The sequence below is a fragment of the Saimiri boliviensis genome, chromosome 17 (assembly GCF_048565385.1).
Source record: "Saimiri boliviensis isolate mSaiBol1 chromosome 17, mSaiBol1.pri, whole genome shotgun sequence".
Lineage (NCBI taxonomy): Eukaryota > Metazoa > Chordata > Mammalia > Primates > Cebidae > Saimiri > Saimiri boliviensis.
Window position 1 is genome coordinate 50,277,952 of NC_133465.1, and position 15,798 is coordinate 50,293,749.

The following is a 15,798-nucleotide window of genomic DNA, read 5'->3' on the forward strand; positions in this document are numbered from 1 at the left end:
CTGTTACCCAGGCTGAAGTGTACCTGTGACACCATCAAGCGATCCTCCTGCCTTAGTCTCCTGAGTTACTGGAAAGCATCCACCACCATGCCCGGCTAATTTTTGTAATTTTTATTGAGATGGGGTTTCGCCATGTTGCCCAGGTTGGTCTTGAACTGCTGGGCTCAGGCAATCCTCCTGCTCCAGCCTCCCAAAGTGCTGGAATTACAGGCGTGAGCCACCACTTCCAGCCTATGAAAACGTTTAAGAAATGGACAATAGGGCTGGTTGCAGTGGCTCCCCGTAAGATTTCGTCTCAAAAAAAGAAAAAGAAATGGACAATATACATTATGAGAACCGGTTAAAAGGGCTGGGGTTATTCGAATGGAAAAACATATCAGGCCACAGGGTAAATAAACTAAATGGCAGTCTTCATGAACCTAAACTGACAGCAGATAAGAAATAACTCTTATTTGCTTAGTAACTAGTTAAAGAGCTTTACTAAATATTAAAAGAGGATTAACTGACTCTTAATCCAGAAATAGTACTGGAAGGTAGTAAAGAAAAACTGATCAATTCATTTGCTGACAGCTATGAAACGAAGTTTCCAGGTTTCAGTTTCACCTCCTCACAGCCCAGCTCCTCCTGGCGTACCTGTGAGAGGCTGAGTGTCTTCCTCTTGAACTATGGTCTCCACCTCAGGGCCATACACCTCCTCGGCTGTTGGGTAGTACTTCTTGTCCTCATGCAGCACCACCTCCATCCCAGGGTGGTCATCGTCATGATCCCCTATGTCATCGTCGTCGTCATCATCATCCATCTGAAAGCAAGAGGGAGAAGAACTGAAGAGGCACATGCTTTTCCTGTTTGATATCTGACCACCTTCCATGAGTAAGAGCAGTGACTGTACATGCTGGTCAGCTTCTTATTATGAGCTCTATGCCAGTGGGGCAGGTTCCACTCCTGTGAGACCCTTCACAAAAAGAAGACTCTAAGCCAAGGCCAGCTCTTCGGGAAGACGGGGCCGGTGGATCACTTGAGGTCAGGAGTTCGAGACCAGCCTGGCCAACATGGTGAAACTCTATCTCTATTAAAAATACAAAAACTAGCCAGGCATGGTGGCAGACGCCTATAATCCCAGCTATGAGGGAAGCGGAGGCAGGAGAATTGCCTCAAAAGAGCGTTCTAGTTGGCCCCTTTCTGAATGTGGGCCACTAGTCACAAGTGGGTTGAGACGAGAAAACAAATTACAACATAGGCTTTTTTTTATTTTTATTTTTTTATTTTTTATTTTTATTTTTTTTGAGACGGAGTTTCGCTCTTGTTACCCAGGCTGGAGTGCAATGGTGCGATCTCGGCTCACCGCAACCTCCGCCTCCTGGGTTCAGGCAATTCTCCTGCCTCAGCCTCCTGAGTAGCTGGGATTACAGGCACGTGCCACCATGCCCAGCTAATTTTTTGTATTTTTAGTAGAGACGGGGTTTCACCATGTTGACCAGGATGGTCTCGATCTCTCGACCTCGTGATCCACCCGCCTCGGCCTCCCAAAGTGCTGGGATTACAGGCTTGAGCCACCGCGCCCGGGAACATAGCCTTTTAGGGGGAAGAAAAGTAACTTTCTCCAAGGGCAGAAACCAGAAGCCAGAGGTAAAAACTGGGGATAAGCCTATACCTTTAAAATTTTCACTTATATCCACAGAATTGTTTTTGGAAAATAACTTTGTGATATATAGTAACAGGTGCTGGTAAGGATGTGGAGAAACTGAAACCTCACACAATGCTGATGGGGAAAAGGTGCAGCTGCTTTGGAAAATAGTTTGGTAGTTCCTCAAGATGTTCAACAGTTACATATGACCCGGCAAGTCCACTCCTAAGTATACATCCAAGACAAATGAAAACTTAACGGCCACATAAAAACTGAGAAATCAGTGTTCATAGTGGCATTATTTATAATAGCCAAAAAGTGGGAACAACCCAATGTCAATCCACTGTTGACTGGATAAATGACATGTGGTATGTCCAAACAACAGATTATTGGCAACAAAAACAAACCAAATATATACACTTGCTATCGGTACACACATGCTGCAATATAGATGAGCCTTGAAAACATGATGCTGAGTAAAGATGCCAGAAGGAAAAAGCTGCATATTATATGATTCCATTTATGTGAAAGTATCCAGAATAGGAAATCTACATAGACAGAAATCAGACTGCCCAGGGCTGGCAGGGTAGGTGTGGGTGGGAGGGAAATGGTTAGTGAGTGTGGAGTTTTTTTCTGAGGTAATGAAAATGTTCTAAGATCGACTGTGATGACAGTTGCATGACTCTGTGAATACCTGAAAAGCCATAAATTGTACACTTTACAATTAAATAACTTCAAATCTACCTCCTTAAAAATTAATCTATGGTCACATGCAACATTAATGAAGACATTCTCACTTCTGCTAAAAAGTCTTCCAAATAATCTAAAGTGGCTACCAGGTCACCCTTTATGCCCCAAAACATCCTGATTTATTCATTCATTCATTCAGTAAACACTTACTGAGCACTTAATATGTGCCAAGCACTGCTCTAGGTGTTAGTAATAAAACAATGAAGGAAAAAGAGGTGCTACTGGAGAGAAAAATCTGCAGAGAGAGTAAGCTCTACTGGTACCTGAGAAAATCTGAAGGTAAATAAACAGGAATATGGGGGAATAAGAGCATTCTAATCAGCTAAGGAAAGAGCAAATGAAAAGGCCCAGAGCCAAGAACATGTGGCAACTTTGAGGTTTAGCAAGCAAATCGATATGGTGAGAATGGAGTGAAGGATGGGGAACAGTAAGCTATCACATGGGAGGCGAGTATGCAGGATCTTCCGGAGGGCTCTAAGAAACTGGACTCTACTTTTACTCTAGAGCAAAAGTCAGGGGACAGGTGCCATTAGCACCCAGTGGGTAGAGGCCATGGATGCTGCTAAACATCCTACAACACACAGAATCCTCACAGAAAGAATTATCTGGCCCCAATGTCAGTGGTGCTGAGATGAAGAAACCCTGCACCAGGGGTTTGGAGCAGAGAAGTGGTATGATCAGACTTCTGTTTTAAAAGAACCACTCCAGCTCCAATGCTGAGAATACACTAGAAGCAAGGAGATTAGTTAGGAGGCTACTGCGGTAATCCAGGAAAGAAGTAACAGAGGTGGTGGCCTGGACTAGACAGAGTAGGAACTGGGAAGGTGGTGAGGAGAGGCTGAATTCTGGATACATTACAACGGCAGAGTCAAAAATGTTTTCTAATGAATTGAAAGGAGGTATGAGAAAAAAGAGAACCAGCAAGGTTTTTGATCTAAGCACTGGAAAACAACATTGCCTTTATTGAGATGAGGAAGAAAGACTGTAAGAGCAGGTTGGGAAGCGGGGCGGGGAAAGCTCAGTCCTTGCATGTGAGATATGCCAGGCTTGAGATTCCCTGTTAGACATCAAGTAGAGATACCATGTAGGAAGCTGGACATACAAACACGACATTCAAGAGGAAAGTCCAGATTGGAGATACAAATCTGAGTCGTAGTGAATAAGTTATTTGATAGGCTGGATGAGATTACCATGGGAGTGAGTGTAGACACAGAAGAGGTTTGAGGCCCTGGGCCTGCTGACATTTGGAGGTCAGGGAGATGATGAGGAAGCAGCAGCAAAGGCTAAGAAGGGATGGTCAGTGAGGAGGAAAACCAGGGGTTCTCTGAAAGCCAAAGGAAGAGAGTATTTTAGAGGAGGGAATGATCAGCTGGGTCAGACAATGCTGGCAGGTCATGTAGGATGAGGGCTGGGAACTGACTCTGGAATTTAGCAAGGCAGACGTCACTGTGACCTTGACAAGAGCAGTCTGGAATGGGAGAGGCAAAAGGATGGAAGTGGGTTTGAAGGAAAATGGGAAGAGAGGATCTGGAGACAGCAAATATGAACAACTAATTTGAGATGTGCTTCATTGGAAAGAAGGGAAAATCTGGAGGTAAATAAACGGGAATATGGGGGTTAAGACAGAGTTTTAGGATAAAATGATAACATTTTGGCTGGGCACTGTGGCTCATGCCTATAATCCCAGCACTTTGGGAGGCCGAGGTAGGTGGATCGCCTGAGGTCAGGAGTTTGAGACCAGCCTGGCCAACATGTTGAAACCCCACCTCTACTAAAAATACAAAAAATTAGCTGGGCGTGGTGGTGGGTGCTGGTGGGTGCTGGTAATCCCAGCTACTTGGGAGGCTGAGGCAGGAGAATCACTTGAACCTGGGAGGTGGAGGTTGTGGTGAGCTGAGATCCCGCCATTGCACTCTAGCCTGGGCAACAAGAGCGAGACTCCGTTGCAAAAAAAAAAAAAAAAGAAAAAAAAAAAAAGAAAACATTCATCTGTGTATGCTGACAGGGATCAGGGATGATCCAGTAGACAGGGAAAACTGGTGGTGGCACAGGAGACGGGGGAGAATTGCCAAACAAAGGTCTTGAGTGGTGAGAAGGGATGGGATTAGTTTGTAGCAGACAGAAACATGAACAAATCATTCATAAGAACAGAAGGAAAGGCATCATATATGAGTACAGATGTAGGCAGGTGGGTAGAGGGACTGGTGGGGGCTTGTTTTCCTTCACACAAATTCCAGCATGCCAACCTCTTCCTTACGAACACAAAAGCCTCCAGTGGTGAGACTGGCTACCTCCTACCATCTTATACTCTACTTCTACTAAGGTGGCCTAAGATTATATTAGCTCTTTTGGCAGCCACATATCTCCTACTGGTAGTGGCTCCAAAATAGCTATCAAGCCAGTTTTCTCCTGCCCCATACCGCTGAACAGATTATGAATCTAACTGCAGGATTTTATATAATGATTCCTGACTACCTGTAATTATTTCTACCGGAGTCTACAGTAGCTCAATTCAACAAGTCTAAAATAAAACTAAACATTCTTTTATCATTGCCTTTTAAAAAAAATTTTTTTGGGCCAGGCGCAGTGGCTCACGCCTGTAATCCCAGCACTTTGGGAGGCCAAGGCAGGCGGATCACAAGGTCAGAAGATCAAGACCATCCTGGCCAACATGGTGAAACTCGTCTCTAATAAAAATACAAAAAATTACCTGGGCATGGTGGTGCATGCCTGTAGTCCCGGCTACTCTCGAGGCTGAGGCAGGAGAATTGCTTGGACCCAGGAGGCAGAGACTGCAGTGAGCTGAGATGTCACTACTGCACTATAGCCTGGGTAACAGTGCGAGACTCTGTCTCCAAAAAAAAAAAAAAAAAATTTAAATCTTTTTTTTTTTGAGATGGAATTTTACTCTTGTTGCCCAAGTTGGAGTATACTGGCACGATCTTGGCTCACTGCAACCTTCGCCTCCCAGGTTTCAAGAGATTCTCCTGTCTTAGCCTCCCGAATAGCTGGGACTATAGGCACGTGCCACCATGCCCAGCTCATTTTTGTATTTTTAGTAGAGATGGGGTTTCATTATGTTTGCCAGGCTGGTCTCGAACTGTTGACCTCAGGTTACCCCCAACCTCAGCTTCCCAAAGTGCTAGGATTATAGGTGTGAGTCACTGCACCCAGCCTTAGAATGGATATCTATCTTTCCCGTCTCCATTACCAAGATCTATGCATCTCTACTATTATATACCTCAATAAAAATTTTTTAAAAATCTATGCATCTTGTGGACTAGGAGGTTATAACCCTCATTCTGCTGGAAAGAGGGCAGACTAGTACAGTCATGCTAAAGGGCAATCTGACAATACTTAGTAGAAACATATTAACTAAGTATAAATACAATAAGCATATATAGAGATATATAAAATACCCTATAACCAGCAACTCTGCTCTTGGGAATATAACCCAACAGAACAATGCAAACGATGATACCATTTACTTAAAATATACACACACTATGCAACTCACAGAAAAAGAAACATACATAAATTAGAAAGATTACTATGGTGGCAGCTATGGGAATGACATAAATGGGAATTAACCAATTAATTAAATGACAGCAGAGCTTTGCATAGCAATGAAACTGAGGAGTAAGAACCAAAGAGTATGAGTGACTCAACTGTCTCTACCGAGGTAAAAACCTTCACAGGGTCTCACTCTGTTGCCCAGGCTGGAGTGCAACGGCATGATTATAGCTTATTGCTACCTCAAATTCCTGGGCTCAAGCCATCCTCCTGCCTCAGTCTCCTGAGTAGCTGTGATAACTGGCATGTGCCACCATGCACGGCTAATTTTGAAAAATTTTTGTAGAAATGGGGTCTCACTACACTGCCCAGGCCGGTCTCAAACTTCTGGGTTCAAGCAATCCTCCTGCCTTGACCTTCCAAAGTGCTAGGATTATAGGTGTGAAGCCACTGTGTTTATTTAGGCCATCATTCTTTATTTATTTCTTTTTGAGACACAGTCTTGCTCTGTCACCCAGGCTGGAGTGTAGTGGCTTCATCTTGGCTCACTGCAACCTCTGCCTCCTGAGCTCAAGCAGTTCTCCTGCCTCAGCCTCCCGAGTAGCTGGGACTATAGGCACGTGCCACCACGTCGGACTAACTTTTGTATTTTTAGTACAGACGGGGTTTCATCATGATAGCCAGGCTGGTCTCAAACTCCTGACCTTGTGATCCACCCACATTGGCCTCCCAAAGTGCTGGGATTACAGGCATGAGCCACCCCGCCCAGCCCATCATTCTTTATTTTTAAAAGTTTTTTGTTATTAGCTTTATAAAGACATAATTCACATTCTATACAATCTATCCATTTTAAATGCATAATTCAACAGTTTTTAGTATATTTGCAGGATTGTGCAACCATCATCACAATTAATTTTAGATCATTTTCATCATCCTAAAAAGAAACTCTGTTACTTGCCAATTCCACCTGCCCTCACCCCGCACCCCTCCAGCAAAAAATCCTGCCTCAGCATCCTGAGTAGCTGGGATTACAGGCACACACCACCACACCCAGCTAATTTTTGTATTTTTAGTACACAGGGTTTCACCACGTTGGCCAGGCTGGTCTCGAACTCCTGAACTCAAATGATCTGTCCACCTTGGCCTTCCAAAGTGCTGGGATTACAGGTGTGAGCCACCACACCTGGCCTATTATTGAGTTTTTAGTCCAGAATTCAGGTTTGTTGGGATCACTTTGAATTTAGATTCTGTTATCCAATATATTAGCTTTATGTCATGTGCAAATCAGATAAACCTCTGTTCCCTATCTTCCCCCAAATCACTGATAAAAAGGTTGAATGACGGGGCACAGTGGTTCACACTTGTAATATCAGCATTTTGGGAGGCTAAGGCAGGTAGATTGCTTGAGCCTAGGAGTTCAAGATCAGCCTGGGCAACACGGTGAAACCTTTTCTCAATTTAAATAAATTTTTTTTAAGTTGAAAAGGACAAGACCAAACACAGATGTCTAGGACACGTCACAAGAGCTCTGCTGGTGACCTATTAATAAAAAATCTTTGCCTCCCACTGTTCAATCAACTGTGATCTCCCCTAATTGTATTACGATCCAGCCCATGTTCTTTTCACTAGGACATCATGAGTTACAGAGGTTAACTAGGGAAGGAGAGTGAATGGAACAAAACCTTTCTATCAACACAGTTTGAATGAGAATGCATTTGTGAAATACTTATATTTAAAAAAAAACACACCGTAAAACCGTTTTTGTTGCTGTTGTTGTTTTTTGAGATGAAGCCTTGCTCTGTCACCAGGTTGGAGTACAGTGGCACAATCTCGGTTCACTGCAACCTCTGCCTCCTGGGTTCAAGTGATTCTCGTGCCTCAGCCTCCCAAATAGTTGGGACTACAGGCACACGCCACCATGCCTGGCTCAGTTTTTGTATTTTAGTAGAGACAGGATTTCATCACGTTGGCCAGGATGGTCTTGATCTCCTGACCTAGTGATCCGCCGACCTCAGCCTCCTAAAGTGCTGGGATTACAGGCGTGAGCCACCATGCCTGGCCAAAACTTCTTTTTTTTTTTTTGAGGAGCTTCACTGTGTCTCCCAGGCTAGAGTGCCGTGGTGTGATCTCAGCTCACTGCAACCTCCACCTCTGGGTTCAAGCAATGCTCCTGCCTTAGCCTGAGTAGCTGGGATTACTGGCACAGGCGACCCTGCCCAGCTAACTTTTGTATTTTAGTAGAGACAGAGTTTCACCATGTTGGCCAGGCTGGTCTCAAACTCCTGACCTCAGGTTATCTACCTGCCTCAGCCTCCCAAAGTGCTGGGATTACAGGCATGAGCCACCATGCCAGGGCATAAAACTTTCTTTTTAAAAAGAAAATTAAGGCCAAGCGCGGTGGCTCAAGCCTGTAATCCCAGCACTTTGGGAGGCCAAGGCGGGTGGATCATGAGGTCAAGAGATCCGAGACCATCCTGGTCAACATGGTGAAACCCCGTCTCTACTAAAAATACAAAAAATTAGCTGGGCATGATGGTGCGTGCCTGTAATCCCAGCTACTCAGGAGGCTGAGGCAGGAGAATTGCTTGAACCCAGGAGGCGGAGGTTGTGGTGAGCCGAGATAGTGCCACTGCACTCCAGCCTGGGTAACAAGAGTGAAACTCCGTCTCAAATAAATTTAAAATAAAAGAAAATTAAAAAGGTAGTTTAATCAATAAAAAAACTTTAAATGTCTTGTCCATATCAAGATACGTCATGTCCACAGCACACTCTCGACCTGTGTCTCAACCTAGTAATTCTAATAATCAAGAGAAAATTATTTTTATAAAACTCACACTAGCTTCCAAGTATTCAACAACAGTCATCTGCTTTGTTGTTGTTGTTGTTTGTTGTTTGAGATGGAATCTCACTCTGTCGTTCAAGCCGAAGTGCAGTGGCGTGATCTTGGCTCACTGCAACCTCTGCCTCCTGGGTTCAAGTGATTCTCCTGTCTCAGCCTCCCGAGTAGCTGGGAATATAGGCGTGTGCCACCATGCCTGGCTAATTTTTGTATTTTTAGTAGAGATGGGGTTTCACCATGTTGGCCAGGCTGGGTCTCGAACTCCTGACCTCAAGTGATTCCTCTGCCTCAGCCTCCCAAATTGCTGGGATTACAGGTGTGAGCCACTGCACCCAGCCCTTTTCTATTGTTTTTATGCATCTCTGAAAACCTGAGCTTGTGGGGGAGCTCCTAGTGCATGCAGCTGGAATAGTAGAATATCTTTTCCAGGTGGGAATTATTCATGACTGTTAAAAGACACTTCAGGGATATGGAAGAACTACTACCAGATGAGCTACAGCTCAGATTACAAAACCATCTCATCAATGAAACTACATATTCTCTTTTGGAACCTTAGTAGCTAAGCTTTGCTGGGGCAGTGTAAGACCCCACCTAGTCATGTCACTAAAGGGGCAATACCAAGAGATGCACACAGGTTACTACAGGAACATAGAGGATTCAGAATTTCATTGCTTTTTTTTTTTTGAGACAGAGTTTCGCTCTTGTTACCCAGGCTGGAGTGCAATGGCGCGATCTCGGCTCACCGCAACCTCCGCCTCCTGGGTTCAGGCAATTCTCCTGCCTCAGCCTCCTGAGTAGCTGGGATTACAGGCACGCACCACCATGCCGAGCTACTTTTTTGTATTTTTAGTAGAGACGGGGTTTCACCGCGTTGACCAGGATGGTCTCGATCGCTTGACCTCATGATCTACCCGCCTCAGCCTCCCAAAGTGCTGGGATTACAGGCGTGAGCCACCACGCCCAGCCTCATTGCTTTTTTTTTAAAAAAATTGGGAGTTGGGCATGGAGGGCAGTGGCTCACGCCGTAATCCCACCACTTTGGGAGGCCGAGGTAGGTGGATCACTTTAAGCCAGGAGTTGAAGATTCTCCAGGAGTTGGAGAACATAGTGAAACCCTCTCTCTACTGAAAGTACAAAAAACATTAGCCAGGCATAGTGGCACATGCCTATAATCCCAGGTACTCAGGAGGCTGAGGCATGAGAATTGCTTGGACCCAGGAGGCAGGGACTGCAGTGGGCCGAGATGGTGCCACCACGCTCCTGCCTGGGAAACAGGGTGAGACTCTGAAAGAAGGAAAAAAAAAAAAATCGGGGGGCTGGGCATGGTGGCTTCTGCCTGTAATCCTAGCACTTTGGGAGGCCAAGGCAAGTGGACTGCTTGAGCTCAGGAGTTCAAGACAAGCCTGGGCACCATTTTGTCTCTACAAAAAATAAAAAAAAATTAGGTGGTGTGTGCCTGTAGTCTAAGCTACTTGGGAGGTTGAGGTGGGAGGATCACTTAAGCCCAGGTGGTGGGAGGGTGCAGTGAGCTGAGATTTCGACACTACACTCCAGCCTGGCAACAGAGACTTTGTTTTAAATAAACAAATAAACAGTGAGTGAGATGAAAAGAGCAATATATTTGTTTTACCTCATCAAGATCTTTGGTCTCTCTACCCAATTCATCATCATCTTCATCAGAATCAAGCTCTGGTCCAATATAATTCCCAAACTCATCATATAAGTCGGTATCCATTATTCTAAAATTTAAGGAGAGAAGAGTTAGATTCTGACAAGGTAATCAAGACATCCATGTGATGGCCCCACCAGTCTAGTCTTATGGTTGGCCAGACCCCTTTCACACACCTCCTTCCAGTGACGTCAACCTACTGAATGCTCCTTCCAAAGCCCAGTACTTCAGTACTTTCCTCAAGTCTCTGCCCTACTTGTCTCTACTTATGTAGTCTTCCCTCTACTTTTTTTTTTCTTTTTTCTTTTTTTAGGTTTAAGGAGCGGAGAGTTTAATGGGCAAAAAGTAAAGAAGACAGAAGGAAGAAGCTCCCCTGTACAGAGAGAGAGGGAGGGAAGGCTCCAAAGCTCAAAGAGGAGGTCCCCCTCCCTCCACTTTTTTAATACTAAATTTAATTTTTAAATAACTGATTATCAAAAAGTGGCAAGAATAGTACACATACCTTACTTTTTCCTAAATTATTTAAGAGCTGCTGACACAATGTCGCATCACCTCCTAATACAGGCGTCCCCAAACTACTGCCCGTGGGCCGAATGCGGCCCCCTGAGGCCATTTATCTGCTCCGCCCCCCCCCGCCCCCCGCACTTCAGGAAGGGGCACCTCTTTCATTGGTGGTCAGTGAGAGGAGCACAGTATGTGGCGGCCCTCCAATGGTCTGAGGGACAGTGAACTGGCCCCCTGCGTAAAAATTTGGGGACGCCCGTCCTAATACTTCAGTGTAAGAGTGGGCAAACTCTGGCCTGTGGCCAAATCTGGCCCTCCACCTCTTTTTGCATGGCCCTCAAGCTAAGAATCAAAGAAAATCAAAGAAAAATATTTCAAAGAAAAAATATCTCAAAGAAAAAAACAAAGAAAAATATTTTATGACACACAAAAATTAATTATAAATAATTCTAATGTCAGTGTCTATTAAAAAGGTTTCATAGGCTGGGCGTGGTGGCTCAAGCCTATAATCCTAGCACTTTGGGAGGCCGAGGCAGGTGGATCACGAGGTCAAGAGATCGAGACCATCCTGGTCAACATGGTGAAACCCCGTCTCTACTAAAAATACAAAAAAGTAGCTGGGCATGGTGGTACATGCCTGTAATCCGAGCTACTCGGGAGGCTGAGGCAGGAGAATTGCCTGAACCCAGGAGGCGGAGGTTGCGGTGAGCTGAGATCGCGCCATTGCACTCCAGCCTGGGTAACAAGAGCGAAACTCTGTCTCAAAAAAAAAAAAAAAAAAAAAAAAAAAGGTTTCATTGGGAGGCCAGACACGGTGGCCCACACCTGTAATCCCAGCACTTTGGGAGGCCGAGATGGGCGGATCACCTGAGGAGTTTGAGACCAGCCTGGCCAACATGGTGACACCCCGTCTCTACTGAAAATACAAAAATTAGCTGGGTATGGTGGCTCATGCCTGTAATCCCAGCTACTCTGGAAGCTGATGTAGAACCCCTTGAACCCAGGAGGCGGAGGCTGCAGTGAGCCGAGATTGTGCCGCTGCACTCCAGCCTGGGAAACAGAATGAAACTCCATCTCAAAAAAAAAAAATTCATTGGAAAACAGCCATGCATATTTATTTACATCATCTACAGTTGCCTTCACACTGTAACAGCAGAGTTGAGTAGTTGGGACTGAAACCATATGGCTCACAAAAGCCTAAAATATTATCCAGTCCTTAATAGAAAAAGTTTGCCAACCTCTCCCTCAGCATGTGTGATTGCTACAAACAAGAATATTCTCCTACATAACCACAATACAACCATCCAAATCAGAAAATTAATATTCACGTTACTACCACCTAATTTACAGATCCCATTCAAGTTTTACAAATTGTTCCAGTATCTTACATGCCCAAGGATCCAATCCAGGATCAAGTTTGCCTTTGGTTGTCATGTGTTGTTGTTGTTTTTTTTTTGAGATGGAGTTTTGTTCTTGTTGCCCAGGCTGGAGCACAGTGGCGCGATCTCGGCTCACTGCAACCTCTGCCTCCCGGGTTCAAGTGATTCTCCAGCCTCAGCCTCTGGATTAGCTGAGATTACAGGCTTGCAGCACCACACCCAGCTAATTTTTATATTATTAGTAGAAATAGGGTTTTACCATGTTGGCCAGGCTGGTCTCGAACTCCTAACCTCAGGTGATCCACTTGCCTCGGTCTCCCAAAGTGCTGGGATTACAGGCGTGAGCCACCGCACCCAGCCCATGTCTTCAGTCTCTTTCAATCTCCAACAGTTCTTCAGTCTTTCCTTCCAAGGACTGTCATGACTTGACATCCTTAAGGATGTCCCTTGATTTGGGGTTGTCTGATGTTATCTTATGATGACGTTCAGGTTATGTGTTTTGGATAGGAATATAATAGAAGTGATGCTGTGTTCTCAGTGCGTTTCCTATCAGGTGATACATGATTTCAATTTGCCCCATTAGTGGTAATGATAACTTTGATCACTTCATTAAAGTTTGCCAGGTGCGACATTGTAAAGTTACTCATTTTCCCTTTGTAATTAAGAAGTGTTTTGTGGGTTTTCTCAACCTCAGGTATTGAAATTCTATTCAAAGAAACACTTCAAATGCCACCTCCTTCAAGCTTTCCTAGCTCTTCAATTTCTCATTCCCCTATCCTACTAAAGCCTTTTCCACTTTTATCAGTATTTAATTGTGTCTTAAATAGTAGTTGACTGTACTAATTACCATCACCAACTATAGTTTACAAGCAATAAATAACAGACTAGAGCATTAGGGATCTGGAGTCGGAAGACTTAGACTCAAATCCTAACTTTGTTACTAACAGCTACGTGACTTCAGATAAGTTACTGCATCTCTCCGAACATATCCCTCAACTGGAAAATAGAAGGAATAATCCTCACTGCATAAATGGTTGAGAATTAAATGAATCACACTGTGTAAGGAATGTGGCAGAGACCCAGGCTCAACAAACTTAAGCTGGCATCATTTTTTGCCATTCTTGAACATGAGAACCTTGTGTTCCATGTACCCACTTCATCCCTTCACTTCTTTTCTGAAACTAAATTTAATTTTAAAATAATACCAAAAGGTGGCAAGAACAGTACAAATAACTTTCTTTTTCCCAAATGATTTGACAGTAAGCTGCTGACACAATGCCTTTTCACCTAATACTTTAGGGCAAGAGTTGGCAAACTCTGACCTGTGGCCAAATCTGGCCCCTCCACCTGTTTTTGCAGCTAAGAATGCATTTCACATTTTTATTTTTTTGAGACAAAGAGTCTCACTCTGTTGCCCAGGCTAAAGTGAAGTGGCATCATACCAGCTCACTGCAACCTCCACTTCCCAGGTTCAAGCAATTCTCTTGTCTCAGCCTCCCAAGTAGCTGGGATTACAGGTGTGTGCCACCACACCTGGCTAATTTTTGTTTTTAGTAGAGATGGGGTTTCACCATGTTGGCCAGGCTAGTCTCAAACTCTTGACCTCAGGTGATCTGTCTGCCTTGGGCTCTCAAAGTGCTTGGATTACAGGCATGGGCCACCACACCTGGCCACATTTTACATTTTTAAATAGTTGAGCAAAAAGCACCAATGTTAACACAGCCAGTGGCCAAGACTTGTGTAAACAGGAACTGGATAAATGTTAACTGAATGGGATGTTTAATTTTAAGATGCTGGGCCAGGCTCGGTGGCTCATGCCTGTAATCCCAGCACTTTGGGAGGCTGAGGTGGGCAGATCACCTGAAGTCAGGAGTTGGAGACCAGCCTGGCCAACATGGAGAGACCCCACCTCTAAATTAAAAAAAAAAGAAAAAAAAAATTTAAGATGCTGATATTTCTTGCATTAGACTGATACCTCCATCTCCCTCAATGCCACCTGCTGGGTGCTCGATGTAGACAGAGAATTAAAGCTCCAAGGACCAGTAATTAAACGTAAATTATTATGGAAACTTTCACCTGTATAGTGATTCTTTTTACTTCCAAAAAGCTACTGTTGCATTTATGCTTACCTCATTCTCCCAAGACCCCAATTGACTGAAGAAATTATTTATTTATTTATCGAGACACAGTTTCCCTCTCGTTGCCCAGGCTGGAGTACAATGGCATGATCTCGGTTCATTGCAACCTCTGCCTTGTGGGTTCAAGCGAGTCTCCTGCCTCAGCTTCCAGAACAGCTGCGACTACAGGCGTGTACCACTCACTACACCTGACTAATTTTTTTTGTATTTTTAGTAGAGAGGGGGGTTTCACCGTTTTGGTCAGCCTGGTCTTGAACTCCTGACATCAGGTTATCTGTCTGCATCGGCCTCCCAAAGTTCTGGGATTACAGGCGTGAGCCACCGTGACTGGCCGATTGAAGACATTTTTGTAGAAAGCTGTTCATGGAACAAGCCAAGCTCATTGCTGCCTCACGGCCGTGGCACTTGCCATTCTCTTTGTCCAAAACACTCTTCCCTTTGATATTTCCACCTTGTTCCTTTATTTCGATCAAGTATCCACTAAAATGTCACCTTCTCTGTCATTCTAAGTCCCTCAAACATACTCAACCCCCCACTTTCACTGTTTTATTATATTCTTAAGTTATACATTTATCACTAGCTGACATATATCTAGTTATTTGTTTACTGTTCGTTTCCCCAACTACAATTTAAGTAAGGACTTTGTTCACTTAGCACAGTGCCTAGCATAGAACAAGCCCTTAATAAGCATTTGTTGAACGAATAAATGATTCTAACAAAAAACAAAGAATGCAGCTGATTTGCCCAGTTCCACAAAACTAGCGACTCATGGAAACAAACCTCACTGCGGCTTCCCGCTATGATAGAGGCGCTCAAAGGGAACGCCGGAGGGAACCTGGCATAGAAGGGCTGAAGGCGGCACAAATGGAAGAGGGAGTGAGGGAGGGGACTGGACAGTTAGCGCACCGCTCCTTCCGAGGGATGCGATTTTACGGACGGAGGCTATAGAGGCAGCCCCGGAATCGAGGTGTGTGCGGGTGTGCGCGCTTCGGAAGCCTGGGGGAGGCACGCGGAGAGGGTCTTCCATTCTTTTTCCCACTCCAGGCCTCAATTTACCCATCCGTAAAGCGAAAGGGGCAGACAGCATATAAGACCTCTTCCATATCTGACGCTCTTTAATTTCCTATCCCACCTGGAACAACCCTTCCGTGCCGCAAACCTGCTTTAACTTACCTCCCGCCTGCTCAGCTAAGCGTTCCTAGGCCGCAGCGGAATACCGCGCTTCCGCCCCACGCCAAGCAAACGTCTGCGCCCGCCGCCAGGAAGGACCCCGGAGACGCCGCAGTCGCCTTTCTGCCCGGGAGGACAACCCTTTGCCTGAGGACCAGTTTCGAGGTATGCCCGCCGCGCAGACAGGAACCGGCACGGCGGAGCAGCGGGTC

The 15,798-nt window shown here is 44.9% G+C and overlaps 1 protein-coding gene across 1 annotated transcript in view; it reads right to left on the reverse strand.

Moving 5' to 3' along the window:
* EFTUD2 (elongation factor Tu GTP binding domain containing 2) overlaps positions 1-15,696 on the reverse strand; it is a 57,608-nt gene extending 41,912 nt beyond the window's left edge. The window contains exons 1-3 of the mRNA XM_003943581.4: positions 15,590-15,696; positions 10,357-10,465; positions 634-799 (exon numbers count right to left, since the gene is read on the reverse strand). Of these exons, the coding sequence (XP_003943630.1) occupies positions 634-799; positions 10,357-10,461 (271 nt within the window). The 5' untranslated portion in view covers positions 10,462-10,465; positions 15,590-15,696. The remainder of the gene's footprint in view (positions 1-633; positions 800-10,356; positions 10,466-15,589) is intronic.
* Between the last annotated feature and the right edge of the window lie 102 nt (positions 15,697-15,798).